At 46.3% G+C, this 20,872-nt stretch overlaps 1 protein-coding gene across 1 annotated transcript; it reads right to left on the reverse strand.

Moving 5' to 3' along the window:
* Nucleotides 1–1,382: 1,382 nt before the first annotated feature.
* On the reverse strand, nt 1,383–12,673 carry LOC146642529 (uncharacterized). The gene is made up of 5 exons (XM_085398027.1): nt 12,318–12,673; nt 11,392–12,230; nt 10,047–11,350; nt 1,947–2,129; nt 1,383–1,703 (listed from the first exon to the last, which is right to left on the reverse strand). Exons 2-5 carry the CDS (start codon nt 11,993–11,995, stop codon nt 1,383–1,385), a joined length of 2,412 nt encoding a protein of 803 aa, XP_085254153.1. The 5' UTR covers nt 11,996–12,230; nt 12,318–12,673.
* Between the last annotated feature and the right edge of the window lie 8,199 nt (nt 12,674–20,872).

Consider the following 20,872-nt stretch of genomic DNA (forward strand, 5'->3'; position numbering starts at 1 on the left):
ACAAAACGCCGTCCGGGGCGGTCCGGTACCTGGGTCAGGGTCTCCTGGGAGGGCCTGGCGGATAACCTCCTCAACATCCCACGAGAGGGTGCCCACCACACAGGTGGGGGGGGAGAATGGTGGTTGGTGACGATGTTTCCGTGTCTGGGGAGTACTGACGGGAGAGCGCATCTGGCTTGACATTCCGTGAACCTGGGCGATACGAGAGAGTGTTAGTTAAAGCGGGTAAAAAACAGAGACCAGCGGGCTTGTCGGGAGTTTAAGGTAAATCAGATTCTTATGTTCCGTCCATATGAGAAAAGGCTGCTTGGCTCCTTCCAGCCAGTGGCGCCACTCCTCCAAAGCAAGTTTTATGGCCAAGAGCTCCCTATCGCCTACGTCAAAATTTCTTTCAGTAGGAGTGAGCCGGCTAGAGAAGTAGGCGCATGGCTGGAGCTTACCTTGAGGCCCAGACCGCTGAGAGAGAACAGCCCCGACTCCGGTGTCGGACGCGTCCGCCTCAACAATGAATTGTTTGGTGGTGTCGGGGTGGAGTAGAATGGGTGCCGCAGTAAACAGTTCTTTTAATTTAGTGAATGCTGTGTGGGCCTCCGGGGGCGAGGTGAAAGGTACCTTAGAAGAAGTGAGGCGAGTGAGAGGCGCGGTGACTTGACTGTAGTTTCGGATGAAACGTCGGTAGAAGTTTGCAAACCCGAGAAAGTGTTGAAGCTTCTTCTGCGAATCTGGGACTGGCCACTCCAGAACTGCCTTGATCTTAGCTGGGTCCGTCTTCACCTGCCCTCCTGCTAAGATATAGCTCAAAAAGGAAACTGATGAGGCGTGGAACTCACATTTCTCTGCTTTGACAAATAGTCTGTTCTCCAGTAACCGTTGCAGGATGCTCCGGACGTGAATGGGATGCTCCTCCATTATCCTGGAAAAAACAAGGATGTCATCCAAGTGTACAAAAACAAACACGTTCAGGAAGTCTCGAAGCACATCGTTCACTAGAGTTTGAAAAACTGCAGGGGCATTTGTTAAGCCGAATGGCATAACCAAATACTCAAAGTGGCCCAGTGGAGTGTTAAAAGCGGTCTTCCACTCATCCCCGTCTCTTATCCGGACCAGATGGTATGCGTTTCGCAGATCCAACTTCGTGAAAACGGTGGCTTCCTGGAGAGATTCAAAAACAGAGTTAATCAGCGGAAGAGGGTATTTGTTCTTTACAGTGATGTCATTTAAGCCCAGGTAATCTATGCATGGCCGCAACGAACCGTCTTTTTTCCCCACAAAGAAGAAGCCTGCAGCGACTGGGGAAGAAGAGGGCCAAATAATACCTGCCGCTAGTGATTCTTGGATGTAGTTTTCCATTGACTCCCTCTCATGGCGCTCCAGGTAACAGGTCAATGGCGCAGGGAGTGAGCCTTGTCCTTGTTAAACACTTCCTGTAAATCATGGTACTTGGGCGGGATGGAGGAAAGATCAGGTGCTTGTGAAACAGGTGGGGACAGATTCGCTGGTGGAGCAGGAACTGCTGATCTCAAACAATTAGCTAGGCAGAATAAGCTCCAACTGGCGATCTTGCTCCCTGCCCAGTCAATGTGGGGATTATGTCTTTGTAGCCACGGGTAACCTAAAATGAGCGGGGTGTCGGGGGACGAGAAGGTAAAGAATGAAAGTGATTCATTATGATTCCCAGAAGTGACTAATTTTCCAGGCGCAGTCTGATGGGTGATGAAAGCAAACACTTGATTATTCAGAGCAGAAGCAGGAATGGAAGGTTCTAACGGAGTGAGTGGTAATTCTAGCTCTTTAGCCAGCTTCTCATCCATAAGATTCTGCTCCGCCCCTGAATCCACTAATGCGCTGCATGTAACAGTCCTTTTGTTAGTCACTATGGCAACGGACAAAACTAATTGGGGTCTGATAGAATTTAATGTGCTGCCCACCTGTATCCCCGAACCTACCGGTGAGCTGGTTCGTTTGGCTGAACCGGGCAGCTGGCGATGCGGTGTCCCGGCTTCCCACAGTATAAGCAGTCCCCGGCCCGAAAACGGCGTTCCCTCTCCTCCGGCAAGAGCCGAGAGCACCCGATTTGCATTGGCTCTGGCGGAGGAGGTGATGGTGAGCGAGTGCACACCGCTGGAGAACTAAATGAGGACAGGGACGGTGACATGCGAAACTCCGGGTGCAACACGGGTTTCGGCCTCTCTCTCCCGCAGACGCTTATCTATTCTACGGGCGAGTGACACCAGATCCTCGAATTATTTAGCTGCTTCATGAAATGCGAGCTGATCCTTCATTTGTTCATTCAGGGAGCGGAAAAAATTCCCCTTAGGGCCAAATCGGGCCAACGGCGGCAACACTATGCTGGCCTTGGCGGAGCGCCAATAGCTTTTGAGCGGCATTGTCCTCGGAAACCGGAGGAGAGAAAGTTACTTTGAATTCTTCGAGGAAGTAATCGAAGTCGCAATTATGTATCGGGTTGGAAGATAAATAGGCTTCAGCCCACGCCAACGCTCTTCCACTCAGCAGTCCCACAAAGTGGGAAATTTTGGCTGCGTCAGTGGGGAAGGTGAGTGGCGAGCGACTGAAGAAAAGGGTACACTGAAAAAGGAACCCCCCACACTGGTCCAATTCACCGTGGAAGGGTTCCGGCGGCGGAGACGTCACACAACGGTACGCCGGGTCGGGTTGTTTAGCGCGCATCTCTCCCTGTGTCTCGCTAAGCTCTTGATACTGATCCTGAAGTGATTAAAGTAACTGATCGTGTCGGCCGAGCATAGCACCCTGCTTATTAATAGCTGAGCGTATTGAGTCTGCTGGATCCATTCTGGCCAGTCTGTACTGTCATGAGCCGCCGTGCACGTGCACAAAAGGGTCCAGACGCAGACTCAAGCGCTAGCAGAAAATGACACTTTATTATAACAACAAAAGGCGACCTGGGAAAACCAGAGGAGCAAAAACGAGGAACTAAAAAACCCGGGGAAACAATGATGCGAGGAAGCCGGAATCGGAACCGTGGGAGGCTGCAACAGAAAGGGGAGAAGATTACTAGCGATCCAGGAAGCGGGGGAACACATCAAGACTGATTTAGACTAGTTGGCTTACGATTAGAGCGGGACCGTGGGAGTTCGGGAGGGAAGTCCGTGAGAAGGGAATCCGTGGAGGTAGTGAATGGGCCAGATGATGCACTGGGTGATCCAATTGAGCAGGAGGACAGGCAGGTGGCAGACGCTGAACGCCGGATCGAAACCACAGAGAGGTGATTAACAGACTGGCGTGGAGCATCTGTCAGCGCCGGGTTAAGTAGCTCTTTAGGTAATCACCCCAATGGAGAGCAGGTGTGCTTGGCATTCAATATCTCCCCACTGTCCCCATGGCAACAGGCCATCTTCAAGAGATATACATAAAGAGGAGTCTGAAACAAAGTTGATGGAAATGGAAAAATGATAGAAAGTCAAGAGAAATACATTTACTTAAGTAACAGGAAGCTTGGTTGCTCAGTGTTTCTTTGTATGTATTTGTTTAGATTTTGAGAGTTATTAAATTTTAATAGACAACTTTTCAGTGAACACCAAAAATGAAAATCATCTAAAACAGCGGTCCCCAACCCCCGGGCCTCGGACCGGTACCGGTCCGTGAGTCGTTTGGTACCAGGCCGCGAGAGTTGAGGCTCAGGTGTGAAATGTATGGTTTTCAGGGTTTTTATCGCTTTTCAGCGTTATTTTGTTATTGTTTTTATCGTTTACTCGGTTTTCCTGGGTATTTTCATGTGTGTTATGAATAAATCTTCTTTTTTTCGGTACCGGTACTAGTTTTATTTTGTTGTATTTATCCGCGACACTTTAAAGGCTGGTCCATGAAAATATTCTCGGGCATAAACGGTCCGTGGCGCAAAAAAGGTTGGGGACCGCTGATCTAAAATGCCCAATCTATGCTTCACTGGTCATTTTGATCTGCCCAAGCTTTGCATTTATATAAAGTAATCTTTATTTAAATGGTGAACTAACTTTAACAGAAATCTTAAATTGCATATTGCATATGCTTTCCATGTTACATTGTGTAGCTTATTTGTCAAAAGTTGTATTTTTTCATAGGACAGATTTGTTTATTTATTTATTTTTTGTAAATACTGAGACAAAAGGCATCCATGTGTAAAGAAATCATTAAATTGACAGAAGGCAAATATTCTAAGTAGTTGGATCTCACCCACCTCCACACACACACTCAACCACAGGCTGAGTTCACAGGCTAAAATTTGTTACATCATTATGGATGCTTATCCTACACAAGTGGAAAATTCAATATCTATGTATACGTATAAATGAGTCAATACAGCACAAGGAAACCACTTAAATAGAACGATTTATTGGATAATTAAAGCTAAAAAACACATTACCTGTGATTTTTAAAGGGAAAATAGTAATATGTTGTGAAGGAGCCCCCCTCCCCCCCAAATGCTTAGCATGATAAATTCACGTTATTTTGCGTTTATAAAACTATAAATGTATAAAATTGACTTCATTTTCAAAACTTTAACTTGCTTTAACTGCAACTTTAAGTGTGAAAGGCTTATTATTGTTATACAATAGCTCTATTGTCACTGTATCAAGCAGTGAGTTAGTCTTTTAGATTGCTGATTTATTTCTTGTATTATCATGTGATGAACATGCACCACAAACACATGGCTTGGGGTCCAATGAAAGTTTCTAAAAACCGCATTCTCTTCAATTTCATGCCAAAACTACATATAATTACCACAAACTTATCTCGTCATCATCTTGCCACACATGCCTTCAAAGCCCTGTCAAAATGCATATATGCTTTTGATCCAATTTATCTACCCCTTTATCAAGTTGCAGCAGGATTATTGGGATCACTGTCTGTCGGAAGCAATCTGGGGCCCCAAGATAGAAGCATGACCAGCCAAACTCTGTTTTTCTGCTTGGTTAATCCGACAGCACCTTCTGAAGAGTTCCAATTAAATCTCTCCTTCAAAGAATATGTGACTGCTGGCGCATAGACAGGATGAGAAGGCTGGGCGGGAGGAAGAGAAGGATAGGGGAGGGGGGACGAGGTGTGCGATCTTCTGTTTTAATCATTCCAGATCAGTGTCACCCTATTTAACTAGGCCCATGCACACCAGAAGAATGAGTTTGCGAGAACAGTGGCGATTAAGCATATTCACTTTGTGCATGTGTGTGTACACAGACGTCGTGTGGATTGGATGCACGCGGTTTAGAGGGCTGAACTGATAAACACATCATATATCTGATGATTAAAGGTGATAAGATAAATAACATCTTAGATCAGATTTGTCAGCGCCTGTAATTACAGGGCTGAACATAAATTTCATTATGACATACTGTATTTGCCCCTTAAATTAAATTAAAATAATAATAATAATAATTTTATATATAAAATTATAATTATTTTGGGGACAAAATCTATAATAATCCTTACTTTTAATATTTCTAAAGTCATAATTCCAGTCTTGCACAGTGTTGGATGGTCGTTTTCCTTGGGCACATTTCTCAAATAAAGGACAAGTAGAATATTCTGGTTTTATTAGTAATACAAAATAAATTATTTAGGTTAACGCCCTAACATTATAGCTTTTGTGTAAGTTCATGACTTACTTTTGTAATCATAAGGCCTTATTTTGCTCGTATGCCCTTCTTTTCATGTCCTGCCTTAACAGTTTTTCCATCTTGGTTAGTCTCTGAGTTAACTTGTAGCTTATTTGTCACGGTCTGGCTGGCAGACCGTGGGGATGTGGGGAAAGGAGGACCCAAAACGCAGACTCTGCGATGCAAACAGTGCTCTTTATTTACAGTGAAAAGGCTGTAAATACAATAACTCCCCGTTGCTCCCTCGAACCCCGTGTGCGTGCTTCCCTCCGATATCTGTGCTCGTGCTCCCCGCTGTAGTGTTTCCGCACCCCCGTGCGTGCTGCCTCTCCGGACCACTCCTCCTCCTGCAGGGAAACCAGAGACGCAGCCGTCAACACTAACCCTCCGCGGGCATATATGAACAGCACAGACTTAAGCTAACACACACTGACTTGGTAAGATCACTCAATGATCCCGCGCCGGTGGGAGCTCCAACTCTCTCCTAAGTAGCTCCCCCGACGAGCCCTGATCACCAACCGGTGTGGCATGAACTTCAGGTGTGGCCAGTCCTGAGCTCCATCCTCCAGCCACACCCGCAGACATACACACCCATAGCCTGCCTATACATATGAGTGGGACACAGACTAACACAGCACAGTGCAGAAAAACACATACATCACCAAAATAATAATAATAATAATAATAATAATAATAACAACATCAACATCAACAGTCAAAACTGCTCACGGACCCCGAGTCCTCCAGAGCTGGGTCCGTGACAGTACCCCCCCTCTAAGGGTCGGCTCCCGACGACCCCAAAACAAAAAGGCAAAAAACAGGAACACCAACCCAGGGCGGGCGGCGGGGGGACCAGGACGGAGGGCCCAAACCCTCCCCGACAACACCACTAAACAGCAAGAAAAAAAAACAAAAAAAAAAAACGAAAAAACTCAGTTCAGAATCAGAATCAGAATCAGAATGGGTTTATTGCCAGATGTTGAGGTTTACAACATTAGGAAATTGCTGCGGTGCTTCAGTGCAGACAATAAGAATTAAAGTGCTATGTAGAAAGAAAGATATGTGCATGAGATATACATGAGATATATACATGAGAATAAGAATTATGAGTGCTACGTAGAAAGATATATACATGAGTGCAGGTGGTGATCAGTGCCAAACATATATACATGAGAATAAGAATTATGAGTGCTACGTAGAAAGATATATACATGAGTGCAGGTGGTGATCAGTGCCAGACATGAAATGATGCAGTGACACAGCGTAGGGTCATGTGTTAGTGGCGGGGACAGTCATGTGGTTATTGTTCATGTGTCCAACAGCAGAGGGGAAGAAACTGTTCTTGTGGCGAGAGGTTCTGGTGCGAATGGACCGGAGCCTCCTGCCTGAGGGGAGCAGGTCAAACAGACTGTGTCCAGGGTGAGAAGGGTCAGCTGAGATCCGGGCTGCACGCCGCAGTGTCCTGGAGGTGTACAGGTCCTGCAGAGATGGGAGTCTGCAGCCAATCACCTTCTCAGCAGAGCGCACAACACGCTGCAGTCTCTGTTTGTCCCTGATAGTGGCTCCAGCGTACCACACGGTGATGGAGGAGGTGAGGATGGACTCGATGATTGCAGTGTAGAATTGCATCATCGTCCGTGTTGGCAGGTTGAATTTCTTCAGCTGCCTCAGGAAGTACATCCTCTGCTGGGCTTTCTTGATGACGGAGGTGATGGTGGGCTCCCACTTCAGGTCCTGGGTGATGGTGGTACCCAGGAAGCGGAATGAGTCCACAGAGGTGATGGGGGTGTCAGTCAGGATGATGGGGGGGAGTGGGGCTGTGTGCTTCCTGAAGTCCACAATAATCTCCACTGTCTTCTGGGCATTCAGCACCAGGTTGTTGTGGCTGCACCAAGACACCAGACGTTCAACCTCCCTCCTGTAGGCAGACTCATCCCCGTCAGAGATGAGCCCAATGACGGTGGTGTCATCTGCGAACTTGATTAGCTTGACAGACTGGTGGGTGGAGGTGCAGCAGTTGGTGTACAGGGAGAAGAGCAGAGGAGAAAGAACACAGCCCTGAGGGGAGCCGGTGCTGATGGTCCGGGAGTCCGAGACATTCTTCCCCAGCCTCACGTGCTGCTTCCTGTCCGTCAGGAAGTCAGTGATCCACCGGCAGATGGGATCAGGCACATTCATCTGGGAAAGCTTGCCTCGGAGATGGTCTGGAAGGATGGTGTTGAAGGCAGAGCTGAAGTCCACAAACAGGATCCTGGCGTAGGTTCCTGGGGAGTCCAGATGCTGCAGGATGAAGTGTAGGGCCATGTTGATGGCGTCGTCTACAGACCTGTTGGCTCTATATGCAAACTGCAGGGGGTCCAGGAGGGGGGCCGTGAGGGTCTTGAGATGGGAGAGAACTAGGCGCTCAAATGACTTCATGACCACAGATGTCAGAGCCACGGGTCTGTAGTCATTTAGTCCAGTGATCCTAGGTTTCTTGGGGACAGGGATTATGGTAGAGGACTTGAAGCAGGCAGGCACATGACATGCCTGCAGTGAGGAGTTGAAGATGCCAGAAAACACTGGGGCCAGCTCGTTTGCACAGTGTCTGAGGGTGGCAGGAGACACACCGTCTGGGCCGGGAGCTTTCCGAGCATTCAGACTCCTAAACTGCTTCCTCACATCTGCTTCATGAATATGAAGAGTTGTGGTCGGAGGAGGTGGTGTGAAATCCTCTTTTGTGTGGGGTGAGGGGGCGGGTGTTGCAGGTGAACAGTTTGAAGGTGGTGATGGCTCTATGGAGGGGGGAGAGGTGGGGGAATGAGTGTCCAAAGTGCCTCTATTGTTGGGGTCGTTGGAGGTGTGAAGGCTGCCTGATGGCTCGTCAAAACGACAGTAGAAGTCGTTAAGGGTGTTGGCTAAGAGCAAGTCATCAGTGGAGTGGGGGGTTTTAGGCTTGTAGTTTGTAATATTCCTAAAACCTTTCCACACAGAGGCCGAGTCATTCTCTGAGATCTGCTGCTGCATCTTCTCAGATTGCTGATGTTTGGCAATGTCCACTTCCTTAGTGAACCTGTACTTGGCCTCTCTGTAGCAGTCCCTGTCTCCGCTTCTGAACGCCTTACTCTTTTCCAGCCACAGCTTTTTGAGTTTAGGAGTAAACCAGGGTTTGTCATTGTTATAACTCACCCTGGTGCGTGATGGCACAATGCTGTCCTCACAGAAGTGGATATAGGAGGTGACAGTGTCCGTAAACTCGTCCAAGCTGTTAGAAGCAGCCTTCATTGTGTCCCAGTCTGTGGTCTCCAAACACGTGCGAAGCTCCTCCACAGCCTCGTTGCTCCACAGTTTTTTGGTCCTCACGACAGGTTTGGAGAGCTTCAGCCTCTGTCTGTACGCGGGGATTAGGTGGATCATGACGTGATCAGAAAGTCCGAGTGAAGCGCGCGGCACCGCACGATAGGCCCCGCTGATCGTGCTGTAGCAGTGGTCCAATGTCCTCTCCTCTCTGGTCGGGCATTTAATATACTGCTTGTATTTCGGAAGCTCATGGCTCAGATTGGCTTTGTTAAAGTCCCCAAGAGCAATGATGAGAGAGTCCGGGTATGTCCGCTCCTTGTGGAGAATCTGCTCTGCGAGTGCGCACTGAGCTGCTTGCGCATCCGCGTCTGACGGGATGTAAACAGCGGCCAGGATGAATGAAGCAAACTCCCGCGGAGAATAAAACGGTTTGCAGTGAATAAAAAGATATTCCAGAGAGGGAGAGCAGTGCTGAGCAATCACTGTTACATCTGTGCACCAGCCACTATTGATGTAGAAGCAGACACCTCCACCTTTGGTTTTACCGGAGAGAGCGGCCTGCCGGTCCGCGCGCAGCAGATGAAAGCCCTCCAGCTTGAGCGCGCAGTCCGGGATGTCCTCACTGAGCCACGACTCCGTAAAACATAAGACACAGGAGGAGGCAAAGTCTCTGTTCATGCTTCTCATCAGGGCCAGTTCGTCTATCTTATTCCAGAGTGAGCGTACATTAGAAAGGAAGATCCCAGGAAGGGCCGTTCTCAGTCCGCGTTTCCTCAAACGCACGAGTACGCCGGCTCGCTTACCTCTCTTTCGACGTCTCACTTTCCTGATCAGAGTCAGCAGTAAATCTGCCGCAGATGCGACAAATATTGGAAATAAATCCACAGGCGTTGTAGTCCTGCAGTTAAGGAGCTCTTCTCTGGTGTACGAGTATCCAGAGGAGTTCCCAGACACAGAAGAAATGCACAAAAACAAGACAAAAGTAACGCACTGAAGCACCAGGGCATCCATACGCGGCGCCATCTTGGTAATTCAGTAGTCCAACCCCAGCCCTACTGGCAGCAAACATAGTTTTGGGTGCCGACCCGGTGGGCAGCAAAACGGGCGAGACCCGCCGTGGGCAGGCAGAGGCCGAAAACAGTTCAGGTGGCCTACCTCTAGCCCCTTGATGGAAACGCAGCAGCTCCGGCGGCCACGGGTCCGGCAGCAGCGGCGGAACAGTTCAGGTGGCCTGCCACGGGTCCGGTGGCGGCGCTGCTCCTCTGGCGGCCTGCCACAGGTCCAGTGGCGGCACTGCTCCTCCGGCGGACGGCCACGGGTCCAGAGGCGGCGGCGTTGCAACAGCTCCGGCGGACGGCCACGGGTCCGGTGGCGGCCGTGTGACAGCTCCGGTGGCCTGCCACGGGTCCGGTGGCAACGGCGTTGCAACAGCTCCAGCGGACGGCCACGGGTCCGGTGGCAACGGCGTTGCAACAGCTCCGGCGGACGGCCATGGGTCCGGTGGCGGCGCTGCTCCTCTGGCGGCCTGCCACAGGTCCAGTGGCGGCGCTGCTCCTCCGGCGGACGGCCACGGGTCCAGTGGCGGCGGCGTTGCAACAGCTCCGGCGGACGGCCACGGGTCCGGTGGCGACGGTGTTGCAACAGCTCCGGTGGCCTGCCACGGGTCCGGTGGCGACGGCGTTGCAACAGCTCCGGCGGGCGGCCACGGGTCCAGTGGCGGCCGTGTGACAGCTCCGGCGGATGGCCACGGGTCCGGTGGCGGCGGCGTTGCAACAGCTCCGGCGGCTTGCCCCGGGTCCGACGGCAATGATGCTGCTCCTCCGGCGGTCTGCCCTGGGTCCGACGGCAACAGCGCGGCTCCGGTGAGCAACAGCGAGGAGCGGCACATGACCTATGAAGCGCCGGTCGCTGACGTAGACGTGGGCGGCGTGGAGGGCGTGCTAGACGTGGACGGCGTGGAGATTCATCCTGCGCGCCGACCTCCGGCTCTGGTCGAGCGGGTCCCTCCGGCCCGCCGAGCCCCTCTCTCGATGGTGGCCGCTCCTCCGGCAGCGACGCTGGCTCCACCGGCTCGCTGAGCTCCTCCTCCCACTCTCCGGGCTCTTGCTCCGGCTCGCAGGGCTGCTCCGGCTCCGGCTCCACCGGCTCCTGCTCCGGCTCGCAGGGCTCCTCAGCCAGCCGTGCGGGCACCTCCCGCTCTCTGAGCTCCTGCTCCGCCTTGCTGAGCTGCTCCTCCCACTCTCCGGGCTCCTGCTCCGGCTCACAGGGCTCCACGGCCGGCCGTGCGGGCACCTCCCGCTCTCTGAGCTCCTGCTCCGCCTCGCTGAGCTGCTCCTCCCACTCTCCGGGCTCCTGCTCCGGCTCGCAGGGCTCCACGGCTGGCCGTGCGGGCACCTCCCGCTCTCTGAGCTCCTGCTCCGCCTCGCTGAGCAGCTCCTCCCGCTCTCTGGGTTCCTGCTCTGGCTCGCCGGGCTCCACGCCAGTGTGGATGTGGTTGAACGCTGCTTGCGAGGGCGCCTTCTCCTCCGTGAAGGCGGGGCCGTGTGCATGGAAATCCGCTGTTCATCTGTGTTTTGATTGTCAATGACAGGGTTTATTATTGAAACAATTGAGTCTGGTTTACTCACTGCGGTAATGAGCGCTGTCGGTCCGTTGCCAGCTGACCGGGCTGAAACCGCAGGAGTGGGTTGAGGCGTAATGGAATGGTGGTGGAGAGTGAGGCATGCCTTCTGTAATGGCAGATCAAACGATTGTGCCGCGAGCATCGACGGGAAAGCCCTCCGCCGACGCGTGAAAAACCAAGCGGCTAGAGTCTCTAGGAGAGCAGCCGAACTGTCCGTGCTCAGGCCACCCAAGCCAAATAATTCAAAACTCGAGCTCTCCCTTAAACTAGTGACCAATTGCCTAAGCTTGTTAATGTCCAAAATGTTCATGGTGAGGGTAGTGGATGTGAGGTAATTGTCAAGGAACACTACCTGTAGGTGTCTCTTGTGTGGGTCTACAGCCTGGATTACGCTCCGGCAGTAATCCCATAGCTGCGCGAGCGATCTCTCCTCCGTGGCAACTCCTGAGTTTGCTGGGTCCATGGTTGTTGGCGGGATCATTCAGTCATGATCTGGCTGGCAGACCGTGGGGATGTGGGGAAAGGAGGACCCAAAACGCAGACTCTGCGATGCAAACAGTGCTCTTTATTTACAGTGAAAAGGCTGTAAATACAATAACTCCCCGTTGCTTCCTCGAACCCCGTGTGCGTGCTTCCCTCCGATATCTGTGCTCGTGCTCCCCGCTGTAGTGTTTCCGCACCCCCGTGCGTGCTGCCTCTCCGGACCACTCCTCCTCCTGCAGGGAAACCAGAGACGCAGCCGTCAACACTAACCCTCCGCGGGCATATATGAACAGCACAGACTTAAGCTAACACACACTGACTTGGTAAGATCACTCAATGATCCCGCGCCGGTGGGAGCTCCAACTCTCTCCTAAGTAACTCCCCCGACGAGCCCTGATCACCAACAGGTGTGGCATGAACTTCAGGTGTGGCCAGTCCTTCCGCAGGGCCACACCCCTCAGGCCTGCAGGTGGCTGAGCTCCATCCTCCAGCCACACCCGCAGACATACACACCCATACCCTGCCTATACATATGAGTGGGACACAGACTAACACAGCACAGTGCAGAAAAACACATACATCACCAAAATAATAATAATAATAATAATAATAATAATAACAACATCAACATCAACAGTCAAAACTGCTCACGGACCCCGAGTCCTCCAGAGCTGGGTCCGTGACATTATTATACTTCTCCTGTTCCTTATCTGGCTCGACTTAACCTAAATTCAACAATTAAACGAAGCAAATCCTCAAACAAAGGTGAGTAAAAACTCGATTTAGTACCAAATACCAGAGCTTCAAATGTGATTGCACAATGTCTATTAATAATTAAATAGATTGGTACATATATACACATTTCTACTTTATATAAATACTCAAGCTTTATCTTACAAGAAGCCTCATTCACCCATCCACACACACACATATCTTTGCCTATCCCTGCAAGCTTTTAATCTAACATTCATGCACTCACACTCTGGTGGTTTCAGCATCTTGCCCAAGGATGCAGACCACCAACCAACAACCCGTTCTACCTCCTGATCCACAGCCAGCCCTTTGTACACTGTAATTCAGATGACAGCTAAATGAAGCAAAATGGGCCAGAGACAGAGTATTGGCATTGGCCTTTGCATATTCCCCTTGATACCTATGAGAGAGCGTGACAAACAGAGTAAGAGAGAAGGGGTCGAGGATGGGGCACAGAAATGAGAAGAAACAGGTATGTAGGGCAGCAGGCATTTACAGACGTATGAGGTTTGGGACTGCTTGTGAGCTTATTTACAATAAGTCAGGTAAGGTTTTTCTAGCTATAGGTGCCTTTAAATGAAAGAGGTGGAGGGAGTGGCATGTAATATTACTGCATATTACTCATTAGTTCTCTTAAAAGTAATAAAGACAATGCAGTAATGTAACTGTAAAGTAATTACTGACTCCTAGTACGGTTACCCATTACATTAATGCATTGCTAAAAAAAAATGTAATGTGGAAGTTGTAATATAATGATTACAGTAAGGCGTTACAGAATAACGCCTTACAAAGTAAAGTGTTACACCCAACTAATGACAAGTCACCAACATGGACAGGACTACAGAGCAGCTGACAAAGGCACAAACCTCAATCTGTAATATTAATAACTGTAGTATTAAAAATATAAGTAGAACTTAGACATGTAATGCAGGCTGAAAGCAACACAGCTGCTGAAACCAAAGTAGCAGTGTGTGAGTGTGTTCAACAGGAAAAAGGCTGTGAAGTAAAGTGTTAAAAAGCTCTGTGTGACAGTGTGTGTGTACTCTTCATGGTCTGGTCAGTATGACTAAAAAAGCACTGTAAAAGGACTGCGTAAGTAAGTTAAGTGTGAGTCATTTAATTCACAGCTCTGTAGGATAAATATAAAGAACTATTGGAAAAAAGTGTGCTTAGTCTACTTTATTATTACAACTTTAGTACACCAATTAATACTATTACATGTACTACCTTAGTACATCTCAAAATATTACAACATTGTGAAAAAAGGTATTTTTCATAATTTAAAAAAGGTGTAATATATTCTATATTATGGTATGTAATATTCTGTTACATATATATTATCTTAGTGTGCATCCTCAACAGTCTGTCACAGGCTTAACTCTCGACCTATAATTGTTGTAACGCACTCCAGCATCCCAACTATGACTTATAGTTTGAAAAGTGGAGAGGTTTTAAGACCAATCTAACACCGTTTGCAATATACAAATAACCAGCTTCATTAATGTGTGTTTATTTTAGTGGTCCTCAACTTCAATCTTCAATTTTTGTTGAGTGTTTCTCATCTTGAAAATATCCCAAATATTCTCTCTGGGGTTAAGGTCAGCCTTGGTCCACTGCTTGTCAAGCTTCCCAAAGTTCTTAAATTAATTTTTCTTGACATCCCTCTTAAGGCTGCAGTCATCCCTGTTGCTTGTGACACTTTTCCAGTCAACTTTCCATTACTATGCTTCAGTGTTGGGGAGTAACGGAATACATGTGCCGCCGTTACGTATTTAAAATACAAAATATGAGTAACTGTATTCCGTTACAGTTACCGTTTAAAACGGTGGTATTTAGAATACAGTTACTTTGTTGAAATAAATGGATTACACGGTGGTACTTTCCTGTTTCATATTGTTGCGGGTCGGGACTGTTTGGGTTTTGTTTGACAGTTATGTGCCGTTGTTCCAGGCGGGGCGGCGTTGTGGTTGCTATGGTTACAGGGTGACGCTCTCTCTCTGCATGTTTCCTGGGTGAGAGAGCGCCTTTTTGTTGTTGTTGTTGTTGTTGTGCTAAGCTAATAGGCAGAATGCTACAGGCATAGCTCTAAAGAATGTAGCCTCGTGGGCAATGTAGTCCATGCTGCAAGGAGAATGGACTGCGACACGCTATGTGTCTGTGAGTGTGAGGAGGAAGAAAAAGGAGAGTGGAAAAGTACAAGCTGTCATCGAGCAGAAATGGGAGCTGGAAGCATGTAAATATAATAATAACCACTGCAGCCAAGAAGAGAGCCTGAGGAGCCCAGTTGTAAGTAAGCTATTAAGACTCGACTGTACGCTGTGTTCGTGTTTTCCTCCGAAAACAATAAGTTCCGTTGGAGCAGCCTTTCAACTCCTCTCTCTGTCTCTTGCTAGAAAAGTTGACCCAGACAACAAAGTAAAGCTAGTTTTCAGCTACGAGCCCAACTCGAACCGAGTATTAGCCAGAGGTCCCTTTACTACGGTTCGGAGCCGCGGACCTTCAGTAATAGTAATAAATCACACAGCAATAGTACATTCATGTAGTTGTAAAAAGCATGATAATATATTAAGTAATCCAAAGTATTCAGAATACATTACTCTCATTGAGTAACGTAATGGAATACGTTACAAAATACATTTTGGGGCATGTATTCTGTAATCTGTAGTGGAATACATTTTAAAAGTAACCTTCCCAACACTGGTATGCTTCGATGCATCACTGTGCAAAAGTCAGCCAGCCTTTGCAGCATTAAACTTCTTGGGTGTCAATGACCAAGGTCAGAACTCTCCAACTGAACTAGTATTTATAATGTTTGAATAGCAAGTTACATAAACTGAAAATGAAATATTATATTCTAAAAGATTTATTTATTTTTAGGCTTTTTAGGGCAGGGTATTGTTAGATTCAACTGAAATTGGAAGTATAAGGTGTAGAACTTGCTTTGATTATCTCTCTTGCCTGTGATCTTATTCTTCTAATCAACTTCCAAATTATACTTTGATTACACTTCAATACAGGTGCATGCTTCCATGTGAAAGGTGTAGATAATCATCACTAGGGATGGGTTTTTAAATTGTTTTTTTTCCCACAATATTCTTTTTTTTTCTAAGACCCCAGTTAGTTTTAATTAGTGATGACTTTGGTGAGTTACTCAATAACTTAAACTTAATTCCCTATGTTTCCATTCTGCTTTCTTTTCTGAACTCTGTCTCCCTGCATCTCTCTATTTGGTTTAACAAAGCATGACACTGGCATATAAGGTCACCATGTTCAAGACTTAAGTGCACTATTTTAGGATCATATCACTATTTTAAGGCTGACAGGTGCAGCAAAGTTGCCATGGTGATGTACTCCAAAAGGAAGTGAACCACCTTGCTAACACTGAAAGCTCACGATTAAACCTGAAGTTACCTCACTAACCCCCAAATCCTGCTTTGTAGTACAGGCCTCAGGTGTGTGAGTTTCCTCTTGTTTTCTCCCCACTGGGTTCCATTGTTTATTCTTGGTTTTCCTTTCAGTTACTCCAATTGTTTTTGTTACCTTTGCTCTTTTTCCAAGCTCATTAATGTTGTGTATTTAGTCTGTCTGTTCCTTGATGTTGATTATTAATATCTATCATTTTAAATCTCTTTCTTTTTCATTTACCTCCCTGCCAGTCCATTGGTATTTTGTTATATTTTTGTTATATTTAATATATCAGTGTTGCGCAGTTTCTGCAGAAAAATTTGAAATGTAATCACATCTTTGCCTAATTACTTGTGGATGGTGTGTGAGGGAGGAAATCCTATTGCAATGCAAGACAAAGGAGATAACAATCTCCTTGTTAATACAGATGATATGAATTTTCTCTCTCTGCTATTGTTTTTTTTTTTTCAAAACAAAGAAATGTAATGAACAAAAGAGAGGACTGAAAGTTAGTGTCAGTAAAGTATCTTCAGCTTGTTTCCTTTCCATCCTCCAGTCATCTCAAAGTCAACAGTGCGTGCCAGAGGCAGCCTCTGCCAGAGTGAGTGGCCAGTAATTATAGTACGCATGACAGGTATTTTTCTGCTAATTAACTTTAGGATAAGCAGGCAACAGTGCATGTTTTCCACTTTATTAAGCACTGATGTTAAAGTGGTGGCAGTTTAAAGTGTGTCTTACTGTCCTAAAACTGTCAGTATAGATAGCTGAATGGATGAAGGGTGAAGTCAGCTGACATTAGAGTCTACTGCAGGGTGAAGAGGAGTGGACATCAGGCTCGAATTTGCAGATGAAAGAGATAAATATGGATGAATGGCTAAGTATATACAGAGGACCCTGTGTTAAGCTGAACCCACTAAAGCTGAAATTCCACTACAAAGTATCAAGACTCTAAAGCACCAGAGGTGCTGACACCCTCTCTGTCCTCATCCACACATTTGTGCGGGAAAAAAAAGCCTCTTAGGGTTCAAAACCGATTTAATAGAAACTCCTCAAATTTTTTTGCAAGAGTGTACACAGACACTTTGCCACAGTTAAAGAGATCTAGAACACAAATGTAATGGTCTCCCATCACAGTGTGACAGCTGCTTCAACACCCCACCGTGACATCCCCGAGTGGATTGTTCACAGTAGAAGTGATCCCCCACGAAATCTTCAAATAACCTCTAATTGTCAGAGTGAAGAGTGTGCAACTGCCCCAGCTTTCTGTGGCATGCTGAACCCCTCTTATGGCAGCATTGTATTAATGATACACACACTTACTGTGTGTATCATTTTAGATTTTAGATGTCTAGATTGCTCACAATAAAAGCCTGAAATGCACATAGTACTCTATTTTTAGATGAGAACTGCTTATTTTGTTGTGGTCTTGTAGAGTTATAATTTTAGTTCTGTCTGTCTGAGTTGAATTGTATGAAACTTGGTGGAGTATGGACAAATGAAGAACCCATTAAATTTCTGTGGGCATCTGGAGAGCATTCTTAATGATAAAATTGTGATTGAGGGCTTTGGCCTTGACAGAGTGTGCACTCTCAAAGTGCCCTTGAAGTTTAGTTTTTGTGATTGTGTTATTTAGATATAATTTTAGAGTTATTATTTATACTTTATAAAGAATACTTGTTGTGTTCATTTCCACCTTCCCAGCTGGTAAGGTTGTAAATCATGGAAAGCTGCCTTATTAAATGTATATATTCTTAGTTATCGACTGCTGGGACTTGGTGCAGTTTCTCGGTTCATTGTCTAAGACAACCTGTTTTTGGTTTCATCCTTCTGTTTTACTGAATTGTACCTTTGTAAACAGAAGGATTGGATAGAAGTTCAATGAAACGTCTGTGCTCACATTTTTGTGCCTGAGACGACCATATTGACAATGTTCACTTCCAGTGATAACTTAAAGGGTAAAATATGGTTTATAGTTTATATATATTCTTATTATGGACATAAATTTTCTAATCATTTCTTTGAACTATTCTTTCTCCATTGTTATGACCCAGCTCTGCTAGGCAACAGGGGATGTAACATAAATGAGCCCAGAGACAGGAGGGTTAGATAAAAAGAAAAACAGAAGGTTTATTACAACAACTGAAAACTGTTAGTGAAACAACTCACTAGGCAATGAGGGGATTTAGGCAAACACAGCAAACAAGTCATATATTCAAATAACACTAGTGGAACACTAATCATCTAAACATCTCACAGGCGGCAACTCAAAAACAAAGGTTGCAAAGGGCAGCAATACAAAGGAAAAGGTAAAGGCAGGGGGGACAGTCTACACATCAACAAGTCCCCCACGGATGAAGACTCCTCAGCCTTTTATACTCCCAGGTAAATGCAGGCAGCCGCGTCATTGGTCCATCGTATTCAAGGCTCCTGCAGCAGCCAATGATCTGTGTGTGGTCTGGCACACTCTGATCTGCATGAAGTTGGGCGGGCATAGGTCCCTGGCCAGCCAATCACCCGTGAGTCCTGGAACGCTTTGATTTCCATAGAGGAAGGCAGGGCCACATGAGGCCAGGGGCCGTAACACCATCGTGGAGTGATTGTATGTATTACTTCTTTTCTGACTTGAAAAAACAATAATTCAGGTCACAATTTTTGAAGGCACAACTGTATAAATACATGCCAACATTTTAACCATCTAGCTGTTTAGTTGAGGTAAAGTCGAAAAATTGGGAGAAAGTCCTCCTTCTCTATTATTCCATCCACTGTAACATTCTGCCACCACAATACTTGACAGCTGGTACTGTGATCTTAAGCTTGAAACACTCACCTTTACTTCTCTGAACATGCTTCTTGTCATTATGGCCAAATACCTCAATCTTTTTCTTGTCTGACCTTTTTTTCCAGAAGGCATGTGGCTTTTTCATGTGAGCAGTTGTGAATTACCGTGAATTCTAAAGGAGATGATTTTGGAGCAGGGCTTCTTTTTTAGACATAATCATCTTGGTCCATGGCATTGTAAAACTTATTTCACTGGAAACAGTTTTCCAGCAGGTTCCAGATCATGACAGGCTTGAGCTTTGGTGGTTCCTGGGTTGTTAGCTAGTTCTTTCAAAACCACTTAGCAGAAAAATAACATTTTTGCATGAACAGAGCTTCCATGAAGCTGTGTTATAATTGACATACTTTCAGTTAAAGAAATTGGAATAATTTGATACTGGCAAGTAACTGAAAATAAGCATGTGTTTATCTTTACGATCTTTGTGGGTTTTTTGCAAAGTTTTGGGTTAGATAACACTGCTTCATCCCTTGAGTTTGGTCACCTTTTATAATCGAATAGGTTAGTGTTACGTGTTTTACCCAGCCAAAAAACATTCCTTTTCCTGCTTCTTCACTCCCTTTGAATCGAGTTTATGTACCTGACCATTTTCACTGTTCAAAGAAAATCTTTTACAAACCTCACCAAGCCCAGAGAACTATTGCTCAAGATTACTTTATAAGAGAAAAGTCAAACTACTTTCAAGCAAAATTTAAAGAAATCCAGGGTAACTCAAGACTTTTGTTCTTACCTGTCTGAATTCAACTGATGTGGAACAGAACTCGCTGAAGCACTATGGTACGGTGCATTAATATCCTCATATGATATTACTCATAACAAGTTGTCATTTTTATAAATTGCCATCTCACATTGCACAGTTTATGTAAATGAAAGTAACTTCTCAATGACCAAATGCATCACAGGTATGCAACATTAATTGCTAATGGCCTGTCAGGTGAAATGAACCACAGAGCACACATGAAGCATGGTCAGGCTTTAAGTATGCTCGAGCAATTTTTTAAACTCCTACTTGCTAGCAAACATTTAAGGTGCAAACCAAAAAGGTAAACAGATAGGTCATTTCACAGATTTGGCTTAGTGGCTATATACTATTTATGTTAAACATCTGTGACTAAGACATACTTTACACATACTTTACAGCAACCATGCCCTGTAGCACTGTGCCACACATTAAATATTTTTTATTTGCAAACATAAACACAGTGTTGTTGCTGCATGAAAGAAAATCTTTGTTCCAAGACAGCACACAGTGATGCAATTTTTTTGCCGCTTCCCAACCCAGCAATCCTCGTCTCTGGGAGGCTCTCCCTCCTTGGCTACAAAATGATGGCACATATGCATGACAGAAAAAGAATCACCGGGTCTCTTTGATATGATTCTTCTCTCCATGCCTTCTCCTTAGTTCTTCTTGCAGGCCCGATTCGCTAGGGACAGATAATTGTTGGGAATCTTGCTCACTCTTCTTCCACCTTTCTCTGCTTGGAAGTAATGATGGTAAGCCTTTTGAGGTACAACAGGTCTAGGGAACCAATTACGAATTCCGAGTTTAGCTGGCATCAGAGGGAAGGCAGGAGGACCACACTGCTGAACTTTGTTAGGTAATAAGTCAGAAATAAGCCATTAACAGTGAATTTACTTTGTTTGAGATCTCACCCTGGATGAATTCAAAGGATTCTTTTGTGAACAAATTTGCCAGAGTCGATGGGACCTGCTAATGCTAATTGTTTAATTACAAAGACCACAAAACGAGGAGATGATAGGAAATGAGAGGATTTCTTGTCGTTGGAGGCAATAGATTCATTCCATTTTAAGCTAGATAATCCTTTAAATCAAGTCAAACATGTAGCCTGGACCTCTTTCTCAAAGGAAGAGAATCAATTA

The sequence above is a fragment of the Rhamphochromis longiceps genome, linkage group LG23, assembly GCF_057381845.1.
Source record: "Rhamphochromis longiceps isolate RC_006_pf linkage group LG23, R_longiceps_female_GT1.1, whole genome shotgun sequence".
Lineage (NCBI taxonomy): Eukaryota > Metazoa > Chordata > Actinopteri > Cichliformes > Cichlidae > Rhamphochromis > Rhamphochromis longiceps.